At 29.9% G+C, this 19,619-nt stretch overlaps 1 protein-coding gene across 2 annotated transcripts in view; it reads left to right on the top strand.

The window, feature by feature from the left end:
• The window catches only part of LOC125073214 (filamin-A), a 99,422-nt gene that overhangs the window by 59,073 nt on the left and 20,730 nt on the right, over positions 1-19,619 (top strand). For both annotated transcript variants that reach the window (XM_047683956.1, XM_047683964.1), the window contains 6 exons: positions 10,139-10,278; positions 14,156-14,281; positions 16,679-16,799; positions 18,070-18,143; positions 18,571-18,727; positions 19,384-19,592. In XM_047683956.1, the coding sequence (XP_047539912.1) occupies positions 10,139-10,278; positions 14,156-14,281; positions 16,679-16,799; positions 18,070-18,143; positions 18,571-18,727; positions 19,384-19,592 (827 nt within the window). The remainder of the gene's footprint in view (positions 1-10,138; positions 10,279-14,155; positions 14,282-16,678; positions 16,800-18,069; positions 18,144-18,570; positions 18,728-19,383; positions 19,593-19,619) is intronic.

The raw sequence follows: 19,619 nt of genomic DNA on the forward strand, positions 1-19,619 counted from the left end.
GCTTCAAAGACCTCCTTAAAAAGAGAAAAGGTCATAGATCAGACTGCCCACTAAAAGGTCGATTTTAGACGATTATCATTTCAAGGTTGCTTACACCCGTAGAACACATTCCGTTTTAGTTTAATCTTGAATATCGCGGAAAACTAACTATATTGTACTTCACCCACGATAAAAAAAAATAACAAAAATACTTGGGGTTTTTATATATTCTAGATATTTCTCAATAGCATTTCTCATAGCAAACACTCCCATTGCGCTATGAGAGTGAGAAAATAAGGAGTGCACATGCACACCATAATACATCTATATATCATCTAAACATTCCTTACATCACCAATGCGCCATCAACCTTGGAAACTAAGATGTTACGTCCCTTGTACCTGTAGTTACATTCACCCTTCAAACCGGAACACAACAATAGCAGCCAAACAGCAGTACTCAGTACTGCTGTTTGGCAGTAAAATATCTGGTGAGTAGGTGGTACCAACACAGACGGGCTTGCACAAAGCCCTATCACCAAAAATGGTGAACGTTGCAGTAATAGTATCAGAAAATAAATTAATCAAAGAATGAAATATATAATAATGTCCTTATTCCATTACGCAATACAACCATATCTAATAAAACAATCATAATATCCGGACTGAGACAAAGGAAGCGGTTAGACATTGTATTAGGCAACTATTGTCTGTGAAATAAATATCATAATCACATAATGAATAATAGTTAAAGCGACCTTCAAAATATAATTGCACAAGTTTAACTAAAGTTAAAGTTAATTTTGAGTGAATTTTTTTAGCCCACTTTAGTGTGAATTTCAAGGTCAGCAAAATTTTGAGTACAATGTTTCTTTATGTAACGTTTTGTGAAATGTTTCTGACGCATTAATGTTTCAAACAAAATTCTCATTATGTATACTATACGTTTATACTGAGATTTTATTATTACTGAAATTTAATACGTGTTTATGTAACATAAATCGATAAAGTAGCTTTCTAATGGTGGAAGTATGATTAAAATCAGTTCAGTAGTTTCAGAGTTTATCGATTACAAACAAACAAACCTTTCCTTTTTATAATATAACTAGCTGTCCGTCCCGACTTTGTCCGGCTGATATAATAATTTTATTATATCAGCCGAACTAAATATATATATATATCTATATATAGATAATGATAAGTTTAGATATATGTTGTATTCAACGTATTTGCTTCAATAATTTTAATTTCGAAAATATTTGACGCAATTAAATATCTGCTTCAAAAGGTTCCGCGCATTCCTTAAAAGAATATCATTGAATGTACGTCTCGCTATCATCCAACTCGGCTTCCCATCTGAAGGTCAACCAGCTGAACGCATGCAATTATGTAGAGAGATACATCTGGCAACTACTCGCTTATTCATATACAATTAACACGTAGTTTAAAATACCAGCGTAATTGATATTACTAGATGAAATATCTCGAATATATTTATATATCAAAAATTTATAAATGAAATATAAAACTAACTTTAACAAAGTGTAAGTGTACGGCCTTATTATTTTAATCACTCAAACTCCATAACACTTTATTTTTTACTAATACACTTTACTATTTGACGTTAGGTTTACTATTATTTAACCTTTGCCATAAAAAAAAAAATAGGATTTTAATTATAATTAAAAACACTTTTATTTGTCAGCACAGTCTTGTTCGTATCTAGCCAAACGAATGGCCGGTTTTCCGACATTAATTATAAGCTTAATTTCTAGTCAAAATAAAAACCATATTATTAATCAAATATATATTTAAATCTAAACGGAAAGAATCAATTGAAATACTAAAATTTCTTTTATTAATAAAAGTTTTTCGAAATAATTTGGTTTGTTTATTGGTAGTTATACTTATATATTTTTATCAATTTAATGCCTTTGGAAGTAAAAGTAGGAAAAAATAATTTTTACTTCCATTAGAATTTCATACGTAGTTGACCTTGCTCAATCGGGATCGGTACCTATAAATTGGCCACTCGAAAGCCTCACACACCCTGTGCCCTGTAACTGCGGAGAAAAGTGTATTGTAAAAAATATTTAAAAAGATAATCTGCAAATATAAACCCAAGGCTCCCTTAGTTTGAGTTTTTTAATATGTAATGTAAAAATAACTAATAACAAAGAAATAAGAGGGTATTTTTCATATTTATTTCTAATTGAGTATTAAAAATATATAAATGCGTTATATTGTATATATATAAATAAAAATCTGGTAATAAACTAAACTAAAAACAAAGGAATCAACGTAACTCAAAATTTTGCTGTTTCTTGTATATCTATCTACGCTTCCATTTTTTTTTATGAGTATTTAAAATTATACCTATAATTACCTAGCGATATTCATTAAATTTAAGATACCACTGGCTCAGAAGATAGTCTTCACCGAGGAGAAACTCAGAAGTTACGCTTTTTTATTATTCATACTCGTATACAATTACATTTATATATCCTGTATGAAAATCAAGGATTCATCTTATAGGATTTATTGTTAACATTAAAATAGCTTTGAGTTAATTATACATTGCATGGAATATTATTTTTAATATTTATAACACGATATTTAAATGTATTCATTGCTAAATGTCAAATGATCTACGAGATTTGATTATAGAACCGAATATCCTGCCCCAGGAAGGATGTATTGACTTTATGACGAAAACTCGGTGTTTGGTGTTTATATTTACGTTTCGATGTTATGCAATGTTTGTCACTGTTCCTATTATAATTGTGTTGCAGCAACATGGTATTGTTGTACATATATTTTGCAGCAACAGTGACTATTTATTCTTGATTATCAATAACTGCGAGAAAATGAATAATTTTCGGGAACAAAGATCTTTTACGCCGTTTACTGTAAAGTGAATTTTCCTCTACTATAAGCCGCGTAGATGTAACGTTTTAAAGCGACCAAAAAACGTTATCGCCCATTTCCTCTCTTAACTTATTAACTTTTTTGTTATTATTTTCACCTTGTCTGACATTTAATATTTAATAAATAGAAAAAGCGGCTTCGTTCTAAGCGAGTATTCCACGACACCTCACATTTTATATATCGGTAGAGGTTTCCTTGTATAAATAAACTAGAAACTCGGTTGTCATCATTTCAAAAGTGAGATATGAAGTTAGTTCTTACAGCATCACGCTACTGAAGTGTTACTCCAAATTATTTATCATAAGACGTGGTAGGTACTATGAAAATAACCAAAATATATAGACCTATTTATTCACTAGCAAAAAATACAAATTAGATTATGTTTTTAGTGTATTATATTATTATCGTTTTTCTTTGATTGAACAGATCTATACTAATTGGGCTTTATCCATTAGTTGCGTAAAAGCCATCTATACTAGCCACTAGTTAAATTGTATTAGTTTCGGAATTGATATATTTTCGTTTCCAATCGTGCTTGAAATGAACTTATTTTTATATATACGAAATTTTTTAGTATTATGTTTTTTATACAATATTTATTACTTTACCTTTTAGAATTAAAGTTAATATTGAGTAGAGTTTTTAAAGATGGCTCTCAAACAAACAACTCCTCATTCATTAAAATTCAAATGCGTAGGTTCTATTAAATTCCATTCAAGTAGCAAGATTACTCATCACCATTTATTAGACTACTTAGAAAATAAAATTGAAACTACTTGGTTGGACGGGCTTATTTTGTATAAGCCCGTCTGTGTAGATACCACCCACTCATCAGATATTCTACCGCCAAACTGCGGTTCTCAGAATTTTTGTTTTCCGGTTAGAAGGGTGAGCAAGCCAGTGTAAATACAGGTACAAGGGACATAATATCTTAGTTCCAAAGGTTGGTGGCGCATTGGCCCATGTAGAAATAGTTAACATATCTGACAGCGCCATTGTCTATGAGTGGTGGTGACCACTTACCATCAGGTGGCACATTTGCTCGTCCGCCTAGCTATATCATAAAAAGTTACGAAATTATTTACCGTTATACCACATGAATGACCACACCTATGTAAATATTATCTCTTTACGTTAAAATACCATAAGATATTTGCACTGACTTTCTTGTGTATGTAATATGTGCGTGGATATAAATATGTTTATAACATGCACGAGAAAAAATTAGGAAGTTTATAAATTTAAAACATCTCAATAATAAGTATAAATATACGATTTAATATATTACGTATAGATTTATACAGTAGCTGTATAATTCATATTTGTATATACATATTTAATGACTTCATGTTAATCATTCTTTTGTAAATAAAACGAGTATACAATGTTAATTCCGTGTCCTATGATTAAGTTCGAAAGCTTTCGATTATTCGTTATATTTTTCCTTGATTCCTGGAAATGTTTACTAACAAGTCATAAACAACTTGAAGACGAAAAAAAGCAAACATTATTGAGGAAGGGATGTATAAAAGTAATCTATAGAAACGGGAGTGCCTTATTGAATACCTTAGTTTTTAAACCTCTTTATCACACATATTAAACTGTGACTAGACAAGAGAAACATTGACCATTGTATGTGGACATTAAGGTAATAATAGAATTATGATCTTATGGTTTAAGAGCATTTTAAGGTCCTTGTGTTATTTATTGTTCATAGATGTCGAAACAATTGAAGATACACTTTGCCCACTGTTTCAGTGAAAACCTCAGCACCTGGTTTTAAACCTATTTATAATAAGATTTTTTTTTAAATTGTATTTTTTTTCCCGTACGGTGTTGAATAATTTATAAAAATACATAGTTTTGTTTTACCGTCGTTATAAATATTTCTCAATATCTTATCAGGTTAACATATATTTTTGTTTAATTTATTTCGAAATCCAAAATAGTTGTTAATCGATTAATATTTCTTCCGATGAAATCGCTACTCATAACTAAAAGTTAGGAAGATTATTATTCGTATTTTTATTTATCAAGCCGTTCATTATTTAGGTACTCTATGCCTTCTATATTGCGAAAGAGAAATATTAAAGTAAATCTTTCCGCTTTTACTCAATATGAAAGAAAGAAAGAAATGTTTATTTAGGATACGGAACAATTATAAAAGTATAAATGGGTATTCAAAAAAAAATCCTGACAAATAAAAATAAACAAAGTATATACTATTTATTCTACAAAAACAAAAATACAACAAAAAAGGAAATAATAACAAAAAGGTATTTGGTAAGCTATTAAAATGCTTAACAACTTATAAGAATGTCACTATGGCTTATTCATATAGTCACAAATATATTTTATAAATATACATAATATTTCACTTTATAATAGGACCTATTATTATTTGATTATTTAAAAATATTACGTTCAAACAAAAAATAGTTTAAGTATTACTTATAAAATAGATTTATTACAAAAGTAAGAGCCTATATGTCACCCAACGCCTTGTCTTGCCTTGAGAAGGTATTTATTTAGAGCTTATTACAGCACTCCAATGAGAGATACACATGAATTTCATCCGATCTTCCTTTACCGCCGAAAACGGGATGAATTATAATTTAAGCACACGAAACCCGCAATGTTTGATCCATAGACAAGTGCTCAAACCAATGGACTGTCTCAGTTCCAATTCTAAGACTCCAAGATAGTTTCTTAATAACTTTGAACAACAATGTAATATTTAATTGATAATAACGTTTTTTTTTTCATAATTTCGAACGGCACTAGTATAAATATGAACTAATTTTATAAGACCACCTTCTAATTGAAACTACTATTTAAAACTTTTTACATATATTTAAAATACATTAAAACTTTACTAAATAACGAATATATAATTTGAAACAAACCAACCTATCATTTAAATTCGATATAACTTATATATACTGCAATTAGTTATATCCTTATGCATCGTCCTATTCATTCGTTGTTGAGACCGTTACAAATAATCCACTTTTCAGATTAATGTTTCACGTTAGATAAGTGAAAAACCAAATCTCGTTGACAAGTAGGTGACCAATGACACGTAACTTGCAACTGCAACTAGAATTTGCCGTTATTTTTCGTGACCTCATGCGAGCGACGACGGTCACGGTAAACGTAAATGGATATTACGGATTGAGGACGATTCTACTAACAAACTCTCACTATATCGCAATCGAATCGAAACTAAATCGATAATGTTTAGTCGTTTCCCTATTTGACTAACACAACGATACAATTGCAGTTCGATCGAATATGGATCGGAATTGTATCGGGAACGAATCGAAATTGGTATGAATTAGTAGAATTGAACAAGGACGTGATAGTCATGAATAAATAAAATGAATCCTTTATGTTCTTAATTGCATTCCCCGCATTATGATTTCCTTTAGCAGATTAGCTGTTAATTAACTATATATAATTCATATTAGAAAATAGATTAAATATAGTGCATGTATACATTATTGATAAACGGATAAAGAATTTTTCATTTCATTTGTTCTATTATATTTTTAATTTCATTCTTTACGAAGGTTTTAAAAAAATAATTACTCAAATAAACGATGCAAAACTAAGCACCACTTAAATTATTTGAAATAACATAAATAATATTAAATTTTTAGTTGAAATAAACAGAAGACGATTATTGGTATAAACACAAATATAATTGTGTTAATACTGTCTAGAAGTTTCTGTCTAGAAACATCTTAACTTTATTTCTAAATATATTCAAATTAAAATCTTAAGCAACTGACGCTAAATTATAGCAATTACAATGAGACCTCAATTTCTCGAAAACATTTTAAAAATGTAGAACTAAATATAAGAGATGACGATTGTTGCAGACCAATTTAATATTGAGCTTGAGAATGAGAACAAAACTAAAACTTATCATCACTGCAAATTTTTAAATGCTACACAAAATAGAAATCAAGGTAAATGTCTGTGAAATAAGTCATGTTTTAATATCGACTTCAAAATCTCAAGAAATTATAATACACTAATAATAGAAAAGGAGTTTTGAGTTTGTTCTTACTTGAATAGCTCTACGGATCTAATATTTAATGTGTAAGCCCTTCAGAGTAGATACCACCTCATCAGATATTTTACCACCAAACAGCAGTACCCAGTATTGTTGTGTTGTAGTTTGAAGGGTAAGTGTGCCAGTATTATTACATTTACAATTGACATCACGTCTTTGTTACCAAAGTTGGTAGTGCATTGGCCAAATAAATGTTAATACACATTTCTTAAAGCGCCAATATAGGCCAATATGGGTGATAATGACCACATACACTCAGATGGTGCATTTGTCTGTTCATTTGTTTTCATTCATTCAATTGTTGTTCATTTGTTTTATCTCCTATGTAATTTATATTGAATTTATAGGCATATATCTAAAGTTTTATTTATACTTATAACATTTGACTTGTCTATTAAAGAGAAATATTCGCTGTTGCAGACATTCAGTGTAAAATAAAATCCGCCTCTTTGATAATATAGTCAAAATTAAAAATTGTGTCGAATTTTTCGAGAGCAGATTTAAATAGTGGATTTCAAATTCTGAAAGAGCGTTAATGACTATACATACTTTGTTTTAGACCACTAATTAGTCCCGATGGTGCATTCAATAACGTGTACCGTTACTAAGCGAGTAGGGACGTAACGGAAGGAACTCGAACTGGTTTAGGCATCACCTGGTGCAATTTATTGTTTAACCGATACATATTTCATCAACGAAACACGTAAATTTATTTAAAGTTTCCCAGTAAATTACTTTGGTACATTTAATATTTAAAGCTGATAGCTACCGATCATTTTTACATCACTAGCTTGTACCATAATTGATATCGATAAAATACTTAAACCTTAGCCGAAGATTACAGGGCAAACCCGGGCATTTTTTAGATTAATGTGCGTAATTTGTGCTTTTAATGTGTTTGACGGTGGCGATAATCAAAGAATATATACGCATATGAATAGTGAAATTATGCAATATATGTATTCGCTAAAAAATAATCTAAAATATATTTTCCCTCCTGTTGCCTCCACTGGTGCCAAAAGGGATTCCATTTCAAAAGTTCTACAGTAGCCATTTTTAATTTCAATTGTATTTGGTTATTTTCTCAATATGTCTCTTGTAAAAATAAAGTAGCAAAAAAACTATTTTTAAAAGTGTTGCTGTTAGATTAATTTCGTTACAATGTTTTAATTTAATTATGTAGCAACATCGTGTCTACAAAGACAACAAACAAAGACTACGAAGTGCTACTCCAGTGAAATAAATGAAAAATATAAAATGTCGTAAATTGACCGTAATGTCCGTAAACATTTTTAAATCACTTTTCGAAGTATACAGGTCACGATATGACATGACATCGAACTGTAAATACTGGCTTCAACTTTTTTTTTATTTATCTTTATTACAACAGCTATATTTATTTTATGTTTATTTACGTTATCTTTATAACAATTGAATATTCGATATTTAAAATTGGAATGTTTTAATAATAATATGTTTTCCATTCTTATTCGAATATTCAAACTCGTATTATATATTTGGGCTTCAACTGCATGTTCCTTGTTCTTTTGTATCGTTTTTAAAAATAAAAATAAATCAATCTCCATATTAGAGTTTTGAAAAACTCTTTCTGACTAACATTTCAATCTCGATGCAATCGGTTTTACGTTGTCTGCATTTTGATTTGAAAGGCGATCTATCGCACTATTTATAATTTGTTTTTGTTTAAGTTGAATAGTATTTAGTACCAAATGTAAAAATACTACAATGAATCTTTAATGCGTGTTAATATAAATAACAAGATTACGTTTAGCTATATATTATAGTATACCCTAAAACCTTCTTAGATATGCGATGCATCTTTTGGTATAAGTATTGTGTACATATGGTTTTAATTTTTTCAGTTAGGTATTACAAAAAGATACGTAAATGAACTAATTTTATTTTATTTGAAGCAAGTCCTACGGCTTGTGATAATTCTCGCCGGTTATCATAGTAAAAGGAAAATTATAATTGGCGCTGAAACTTGAAACCTTAATGTTTTTTATCGTTAATTAGTTCGAGTTTTCGTCGGTATTTGATATTTCAACGATGAAGAGTAGCGAATCGGGGCAGAGGTTTGGAAAACGTAAATTACATCGCAAACCACTTCTCTACGTGTTTCGATCGAGATTCTTTGATATTTCAACGTTCGACTGTATTTTATTAAAAAAAAAATATCTTGAGATTAATATTTATGACACGGTTTTTTGTGAATTCAGTTGCGATAATATTTTGTGATTTCAACAGCAAATTAATTTGAATAAAAATTACCAATACAGTGTTTATTTACACATATTTATTGTTTATTTTTAACGAATTCTCTTCAGAATATAATTTTTTTTAATGATACATTTGCCTCTAGTTACACTGACTTGCTCAAACCGGAACATACTGCGTTCTGCTATTTGACGATAGAATATCTGATGACCCAGACGGGCTGCACCAAGTAATAGAAAATTAAATAAAGTGAGGATTTTAAATCATGAATATTTAAATGTTTAATACATAAAAGTTAATATTCAAAAGATTTCAGAACGAAGTAGGCAATCTGTGAAACGTTTATTTGCATAAAATCATTTCCTCACTCGGCCGTCAAACTAGAAACAATTTGATAAAATGATTGATCGCCCCCTTATTTTGTTTTGTTGTCTACTTAGCGAGCGTTTGTTCTTATACAATTATACTTAAGTCAATTTTCTCGAATACTCGAAACCGATTTAGTGAAACTGCCTTGATTGACGATTCGAGAAGTTTTTGAAAACAACAATCATTTTTTATATTCCTTGTTTATTCAACGCAATTCGTAGGAACGCAGTCATGCGCACGTTTATATTGTTTGTGTCTGTCATTGTTTTTAACTTTATTTTTATGTACTCTGTCGGACTCTGTTATTTAGTTTGTTTGGACGGCATTAATAACTGCTACAGGTTTTAACCGTGGTTCGAAATGTTGCAGTAACATCGTTTTTACTAAACTGCGTCCATTTTTTTTAATTGTTCCGAAATAGAAAAATACATAGAATATATTCAAAAATGTTTCTGAATCTACATTATGACTCCTAAATAATGATATTTTACGGTTTAATTATTTTTTATTATTTCATCATCCTTATACTAATTGTAATTTTCAGGTTCTCCGTGGAAGGTAGAGGTGATGGCAGGGCCGGCGGGCGGCGGCGGAGGAGAGCCCACGAGGCTGATACCTGCGCGAGTGCCGGCCGTGTTTGAAATTTCGACATCCCCTGGCGCGCCGACGTTCAACAAAAATGAGGTGGGCACCTATTACTTAGTTTTAAGTAATTTTTTACTTAAGTTGTTTATAACTTTATAGAGACAATAAATTATATTTTCTTAAATAAAGAGAACAATATAAAAATATCAAAAATGAGTTAAAGATAGCGCATACGTAAAAAAGGAACTGAACGAAGGTTTTTAAAACATTTATTAAAAAATCAAATGGAATGAGTACTTGATAGTAAAGTTTAAATTGCAGCAGTATGCCTGTAGCTATTTTATTTAGTTAATAAAGGTAATTTTATTAATGTCAAATATAGCAAGCAAAAAGCTAAATTACTTAGAATAGAATCATTATGATCGATTCGCATGTACTTTGCATGTGTGCTATCCATCTCACTGAAGGCGCTACGTTTTGATACTCAAAATACTCACCTATATATCGATTTGTATATTTTTAAACACACAGCGTCAACTAAACGATACGTTCTGATCGTACTGTTACCTCATCTTTATTGCAACATTTTTTATTAAATTTTGTGATATATAGTAGGCAAATGGTCCACGTGATGGTAAATGGTGATTCGACGACCTCCGTGGTCGAGTAGTGTGTACACCGGTTTTCATGGGGACGCCACTCCGAGGTCCCGGGTTCGATTCCCGGCCGAGTCGACGTAGAAAACGTTCATTGGTTTTCTATGTTGTCTCGGGTCTGGGTGTTTATGGTACCGTCGTTACTTCTGATTTTCCATAACACAAGTTTTTAGCTACTTACATTGGGATCAGAGTAATGTATGTAATGTTGTCCAATATTAAAAAAAAAATGGTCACCACCATCCGTCCACATTGGCGCTGTAAGCAATATGAACCATTCCTTACTTAGCCAATGCACTACCAACTTTTAGAAATAATATTGTGTCCCTTTTGTCAGTAACTCACACACCCTAACGACAATCATGCTAAGTATTGTTGTTTGGTGGTAATGAGTGGATAGTACTTACCCACGCGGACATGCACAAAGTCCTACCACGAAGGTTTTTTCTTTTTAATTTTGCTTATTTTTATTTCTTTTCGCTTAATTTCAACTAAACTTTTCGGGAAGTGGGCGTCCGTCAGTGAGTGTTAATTAAGGCTTCATCGCTTTACAATTAAGAAATTACTGAACCGATTTCGTTACAAAAGATACTTGATTTTTTCCAATATAATGTAAAACAAAACCATTGAAAGCATAAATTGATAACATTTCCGAATTTTTCATAAATGTTATATTGTACGCCTTGATAGAGCTAAGTTTGAATCATTTGAATCGCTTCAAGTAAACTTATAAAAAAAATAATCCGTCAAAGTCGGTCATAAATGTATCTCTATAAAGAAATTGCTGTCTTGATTCTGAGATATGAATTAAGTAGGTTGTTCACGGAATATTAAAAAATATTACCTCACTCTGAATACCATGTTCCACTTTCGAAACAAATCAACCGTGCATAATTGTTTATACGTACAAGTGTGTAAATACGAACAGTAAACGCGCCAGAAACATCTGTTAAGCGTCCGTTTTGTGTAGCAAATAAAAAACGGGTAAGTACAACGCTTTGACCGAAATCCAGATCGTAGAGCACTCATAAGCATACTGCTAGGTGCTGCCGTTGTGTGCAAACCAAATAGCCATATAACTAGGCGGTAGGCACGTACTTAGGTGTATCATAAAAACTAGGAACCATGGATGCATGATTTATCTTCACTCGACGTAAAAGCGTTGGCATTTTCCAAGAGCTGTGACAATTTTAGATTTATTAGCGCTACAGTGAATCTTTTAGTATTATATACCATCACATATGCACGCAGCGTGATGTTATTAGAACAAAAATCTTTTTATTATACCTCTACCGTATTAGCATCAAAAGCTTTTGATCTCTACTCGGAAAATTAGTATCTGCCGTTATTTAGAGTGCAGCTTTGAAAGACTTTTTATGACCTATTTTAATAAGAAACGCAGTATTCAAGTCTAAGCTACATGGATGAAGGTTATATGAATAATTTCGCTATATTTAAATATGTACGAAATTAAATAATATCCATATATTTATTGAGTATGAAATAAATATAGGTGTATCATAACAGCGTATTGAATAGCTCTCGAGCCTTGTAATATACAGACATGATAAATGACGTTGCAGGGAGGAATGGGAGAATTAATCCAATATTCAATAAAAAAAGTTGAATATGTCTGTATAAAATGATAATAAATTCCCTTAGTATTTAAATAAATATATATAGTTGAGTGTTTTAAGAAATGACGATGTGTTTTTTTATTACCATTTTTATCTTCACAGACTTGTCCGTGTCTTTTTTCGATACAATTTCCGTTCTGATTTTGCTAAAAGACCACATTAAATATATTTTTGTCTACTTATATAATTACATCTAATAATATTTCATTAAATCTAATAATAATCAGTCAGCGTCTCAAAAAATACGTTAACAATATATATTTAAATGTCACGTCCGTAAATCTTTGTACAGAGAAAATTTAGGGTCGTACCAATTATTGTTGCTCACTTGTATTCAGCCGGATGAATCCCAAAAGGAACCGGATTTCAAGATTCTAATCGTAACATATTTATCAAACATTTTCTTTGAATTAAAAAAAAAACCGTATAAAGCGCTTTGACTTTTACAATTAACAAAAGCTCTATATGTTCCTCCAAATTATTCTACTGCTTTTGTATTACTTTATATATATACATATATTGATAAATAATGCTATCCATATTATGCATTAAATTACTATAATTGAAAAGGGCTTTAAGCCGGTTTTACTATCGGGTGCTAATTGTGCTCGTTAGTGATATGTCATACATATAACATATATATATATATGTATATGTATATTTGATCGCTGATCGTTAAAATTTGGATTACATTATTTTGATCTTAGAACTTGAACTAGAATTAATGATTTTTAAATACTTCATGCAATATAATATAATCTTTAAAAAAAATTTACTAGCCAAACTCGAACAATTTTCAATCGAATCGGGCTTCGACAATATTAAAAAATGAAAAATTCGTTTAAAAACTGCAAAGCTTTATTCATTTGAAAGTTATTTAGGGCAAAAAGCTCTTTCATTGATAAAAAGGAAAATACTTTTTCAACGGACTAGTTTTCGTATGCAGTTTCGTGTTAGATTAAAAGTTAAATAGAAATTGAGTGCTTTAAAATGATTATTTTAACAAAGAAATACGAACACTTTGTGTTAAATCCTTTTTAAACATTATTACTTTATTAACAAGCATTAAAACCGAGATCAAGTAATAATGTTTTTAACGTTTATCCTCCTACGATAGACTGCTTCTCAGGTGCCTTCTTAAATTGATCATAATATAATGAATTATATATATATTTTAGCTTTCAATATAATAGTCGACATATCTACTTCCAAAAAAATAACAGCACAAAATTCTTCATCTTATAACACATGATTTGTTTGTATTAAATAAGTTATACATAATTAAAAACAAGTAAAATTAATGGTGTTTACCGAGACTTTTTGCAAGCCCGTCTTAGTGGTTACAAAGACGGGCTTGCTGTGTTTCAATTCGAATAAGGATTAAGCCAGTGCAATTACAGGCACATGGATACATCTCAAGTCCGATAAAATTGGCAGCGGTAGTCTATGAAAAGACTAACAGAAATGATGACCGTGACAATGCCTATGTTAAATAAGTCGTTGTATTAAAATAAAAAAACATTTTTACTTTCCACAGAAAAATAGTTCACTTATTATTATTTAGTAAACAATGGAATATACTTATTAATAGGTATATTCCTTTTAAAAAAAGTATTTTTCAATAAAACTTTAGCAATACAATACATTTATAGGTGAATTTTTTAAATTTATATTTCTCCGTAGGTCGGTGTAACTGTGACGGCGCCATCGCGTCGCCCTGTGACAGCACGCGTGTTAGACGTGGTGGAACGTCCTGGAGTGTACCGTATCGAGTTCACGCCAGAGGAAGTCGGCACACATTTGATAGATGTAAGTGTATTAATATATGCACATTTTTGTTACACATAATGATTTATAGCATAGAATAATGCGTGTTTAATATTCACGTCACGTCTCCTTAAAAATACACGATTTAAATATTATAAAAATAAAAGTTCAATTCTAAACTACCCACCTGACTACGTAATATGTATATTTTTATAAAGACTAATTTTTTTTAAGTTTTTTTTCCAGTAGGTACTAATTAATATTAAACAAGTCAAGTATGAATTTGCATCTAGTTAACTTATAACATTATTGTTTGTATAATCACAAATGCTACATAAAAAGATCTTATTCAAATTTTTATTTTAAATCCGATGTCAGAATGGCCAACTGATTGTGTTATTCTGAATTCAAAAACTATAAATAAACAATAATTTTACCTTACGAAATAAGAGCAAAAAGTTTTCCATACTTTTAATTTATGGAAATGACGATTTAAAAAGGTTTTTTACTTAAATTTAATATTCATAGTGGGTTGTACTTACATACGTCAGTTATTATAATATTATACTGTAATAACACCACAAAAATTTAAATTTAGAATAAAATTTAAAAACATCGCACAGATCTAGTTGTTTCAAAATAACAGATATATTTAAATTTCATATTCCATTTTTATTTGTTGTTATAGTGTCTATGTCAAGTATCATAACTATTGATAGACAAATCTTGTCATTTAGTGATTAGATAAAAAAAAATACATAAATCAATTTCAATTTCCGTTAAACTATCAAAGTTATAAATTTAATATTTATATAAATATAAATGAAGTGTATATCAACAATGTGCTAAATTTATAATAGGTTGTAATTTAGATAGAATCCAGAAGGGATTCATAAAGTCGGAGCACGGTCGTATTTACATAGATACGCATTGAAGTTAATAATAGCTTATCTATTTATGTTCTAATCTGTCTGAAGAACCACTTATCTATATAAAAACTAGTAACTCATAAGTGGTAAGTAGAAATCTAAATGAAGTCTTTTAGAAAAGAACATTATAATAAGAAAAAAATTCCAACAATGATTAAAAATTTTAACTTTTAAATAAAATATTATTTAAAAACAAAATATTCGTTATCTATAAAACCGATATTTTTTGTCATTTCTCTAACCTCTTATTTTAAAATGATTGAAATTTTAGCTTACAAAATATTTAAAAAAGATTTTTTATTTTACGATTTAGAATATTATATAGCTCTAGTAGTTTTCATGAATACGTCCTTATCTCACCTAGTAAATTACACTTTAAGTAAGGGTAACCATTTGTCAGGATCTCGAACGACGATAATATATCAAAGGTATAAAATAATTTTACACATTGGAATAATGTTAACTCACCTTCTTACACAATATATATTAGATAGTGACAAAGAATCCTTATTATATAATTCGGTAAGAATCTTAGAAACGTACTTAACGGGTAGAATCTATAAGTATTATAGAAACAAAATCAGAACAGTTACTTTGAAGATTTTGGTTTGTTTATTGATTTGTTTGGTTTGGTTTTCGGTTAGGTTGGGTAGGTTTTTGTAATATGGAAATGAGAACAATAAACGACGTCGAAAAAAAAGGAAAATTTGTGAAGAGTTTTCAGGTAAACTTTGAAAATGATTTTCAACAATGAACATTTAACCGTACCTACCTAAGTTTGTTAACTTTTGTGCTTCGAAAATGTCACGTCAAATTTAAAATAAGGACCTTCACCTTTAGAAGTCGAAAGTAGGTCTAAACTTTACGACAAAATACACGAAAACACAAAAGAGCAATGAGAGAGGTGCGGAAATTTATTATAATATCATGCGGAATATACCCTCTTGTACACAGAAATTACTGTACTTCTTTATTTTTAAAAATATAATCTTGGGTAAATATTTTACCACTCTAATAACTGTGGCAATAGTTATACGTACCATAAATAAAATACAAAAAAATTGATTATTGATGATGATATGCTTATTATTTGAAGAGATTTATTCCGGCAAAACCGAGAAGGAGTAAGTCAAACCAAGAAGGTGTAAAAGTTATTAAGAGGTAAAAACACACATATATGAGGTAGACAATACAATTATACAAAAACTAAATCAAAATGGAATTGACAAACAAATTAATTTCCCAAATATATATATATCTTTGCAAAAGTATTTATATAATAACAGAAATAGGATAATTACTCAATATTTTTTTTTATTTTACTAATCTGCCGCATATGTATCTACCAACCAGCATTCGTGCAGCGTGCTAGAATACGTTCCAAATTTTACTTTTCAAAAAGGAAGAAGCGGGCTCAACCTTGATGTTTACTAATAATCTTTTAAACATCTTTAAGCTGATTTTTTACCATTAATTAATGTAAATTCTGCTATGTTATTGTTATTTACAGGTTTCCATTGGCGAAGACAAATTAGCCGCTGGCCCGTTAGTCGCCAAAGTATACGATGCAAGCCTCATTAAAGTCACAGACATCGGCAACGCTCTGGTCGGACAACAGTGTCAATTTAGAGGTAAATTAAATGATTAATTAAAATAAAATGTGACTCCTTCATATAATACCATTAAATAAGTAAAGAAAAAATGTTACTAGATAGTAATAAAAAATAAAATCACTTCTTCATGGTCACCATTTAAATCAACAATTTCTACATACGACCTTTTGCAGCAACAGTGCCGATATGTCTCCTGTCGATTTAAAACGGTTAATCCGACTTTTTTCCCGCTTCTGACTCCTGAATCCGCATTGCGTATAGATGGCATATAAAATGGTAACGAAGTAAAACTGAAACGGGGTAGAAACAATGTTAAGAAACCCTGATATTCACCGTTGTGCTTTGCTTCTATCGATACGAAACATAAGAGTTTTAAAACAAAAAAAAAAAAAAAAACAGAACACAAAGGCTCTGTGATACAAAATAGAAATTTCAAACAAAAGCCTACATTTTGTTTTCGATATTCCCGATACGCAGTTATTATTCACATTTCCGGCTAAATCGTTTTTGCCTTTTCAACAAATTGGTGCAGGTTTAAAATACTTTAAAATAAACATGCCATTGTATTAAAAGTTATGTGGTATTTTATGTTCTAAATACTTTTTTGTTTTATCAACAATAATAATACATATTGGATGCCGAGTATATTGGTAACCAATTTTTATATAGATATTAAAATATAATAAATAAGAAAATTACATATTTTATACGGAAGCATAAATAAAGTGGATAGTTGGATGTGATGTATACAGAAAAACATAAATAGAAACGTATGGCGTTAGAAAATTTACAATGAAAATGTATTCCGGTTTCGAAAATTGTACAAAATGTTTAATTAACTCACTAAAAGCATTCGCATGCATATTAAAAAAGTAAAAAGTTAAAAAAATAGGTCAAGTGCGAGAGGAAATCACACGATTTCTGAAATTGTAGGTATAAAACAACTTTTAATTTCATAAATCGATTTTACGGATTCTCTCAATATCCATAATGATTACTTTCTTTTTAATATAACAATAAAACATACACACTAACCACACATAAATTATATTACATTTACGAATACTAGTATTTATTCAATATGAAACATGAATTGTTGCAAAACGTTAAAAATATATTAATATCTTAAACTATACGATGACTATATAATTTTTTCTCTCGCTAAATATTTTTGTTATCCTCTTAAAAAGATTAGTAGACGCTGGAGACATTAATAATTATATTAAAAACGACGTGAGCAAATTGTATCTGCTTATAAAATTTACATAATTTGCATTTTCATTCACAGTGGACGCCAGTGCTGCGGGTGAAGGGCAATTAGAAATTTCAATCAATGAGGGTGAAGTCCCCAATCATGTACAAGTAAGTACTATGTAAACCTAAACAAACTTTAACTTAGTAAACCCTGGAAGTTGCTGCTATTGACAGTGCTTAGACTTGACTTATTAATAAGCTATTGACTCAAGGGCTAAATTAAATATCAGAGGACTTACACAATATAATTGTATTAATAAAAGGTATATAAAATGATATTATGTATGAACTAATATATTCTGTATCGCTTTTGCCAGTTTTTATAGACCAATACGTGAAAGTAAATTTTTGTATGTTGTTTTTACTATTATTTAAATGGAATAAAAAAAGTAAAAAAAATATTTAATTGTATTATATACCTTTAATACGATGAAGCAATTCTAAAATTATAATCAATAATTAGTCTATGTTTTGTAAAATTCAATCAGATGAAAATCGTTGTAATTTCTAGTACGAAATCTGTTAATTGTTTTAGGTAGTAGGAGGTGGACGCTGTCTCGTTTTCTGGCGGCCAGAAACAACAACACCTCATCGAGTCGATATTAAATTCAATGGAGAACCTGTGCCATCATCGCCTTTTGTCTTTCACGTAGCACCTGCTCAGAGAGTCATAATCGACACTTCACAAGTTGGTAAGTAAATATAAAATGTAATAGCGACCTATTTTTATTATTTTTCTGGAAACATTATTGTTTTGTTCATTTCATATTAAAATATGGCCAGTTATTAGCTGACGTAGTGTAATTTGTTACAACCACGTATTATAATAATTCGTATATACACTCCATTTCATATAAAAACAAATGTATCTGTACCTATAGGTAAATAAACAGATTAAAGACTGTATGTAAGACTTTAAGACAAACTTGTAGATTGCTGTGAGCGATGACTCTTGCCACTTCAGGGTAATATATTTGTGAATTATAAATTATTGTAGATAATTGGAAATGTGGCAACGACAGGGTCGTTTCTTTATATGATTAAATTATATTTTCATCGATCGATAAGAATATTATCAAAAAAAAATATTTATTTTTAAATGAAATTATTTTTGTCATAGCACTATAAATAGCCTAAGCATTTTTTATTCGCTGAGCAGTTATAATTTTAAAAAAAAATCTGTCCTTTTATGGCGTGATTAGTATTTTGCTCCTAAGAAGAAGTAAATTATCCGATCATTTCAAGGCTGACAGTGACAGCTGACAATGACAAATATCAAAATATTGTTTATTTATTTTTAAAAAACAATTCGTTAGTTGTCTCTTAACAATATATTTATTACTTCCAGAACTTATTCCCGTTGGAGATTTAGCATCATGTTCTGTGCGAGTAGAGGGATCAGGTGGTGGCGAGCTTACTGTAACAGTTCGAGGTCCCCGGGGTGAAGTTCCAGTGCGTCTTACGGGAGAGGCTGTTACCGGTCTAGTGGCTAGTTTTACACCAAAACACGTGGGACCCCATACACTCACAGCCAATTATAATAACCAGCCTGTTCCAGTAAGAATAATTAATTTATTTAATTTA

Source organism: Vanessa atalanta, chromosome 2, assembly GCF_905147765.1.
Source record: "Vanessa atalanta chromosome 2, ilVanAtal1.2, whole genome shotgun sequence".
NCBI lineage: Eukaryota > Metazoa > Arthropoda > Insecta > Lepidoptera > Nymphalidae > Vanessa > Vanessa atalanta.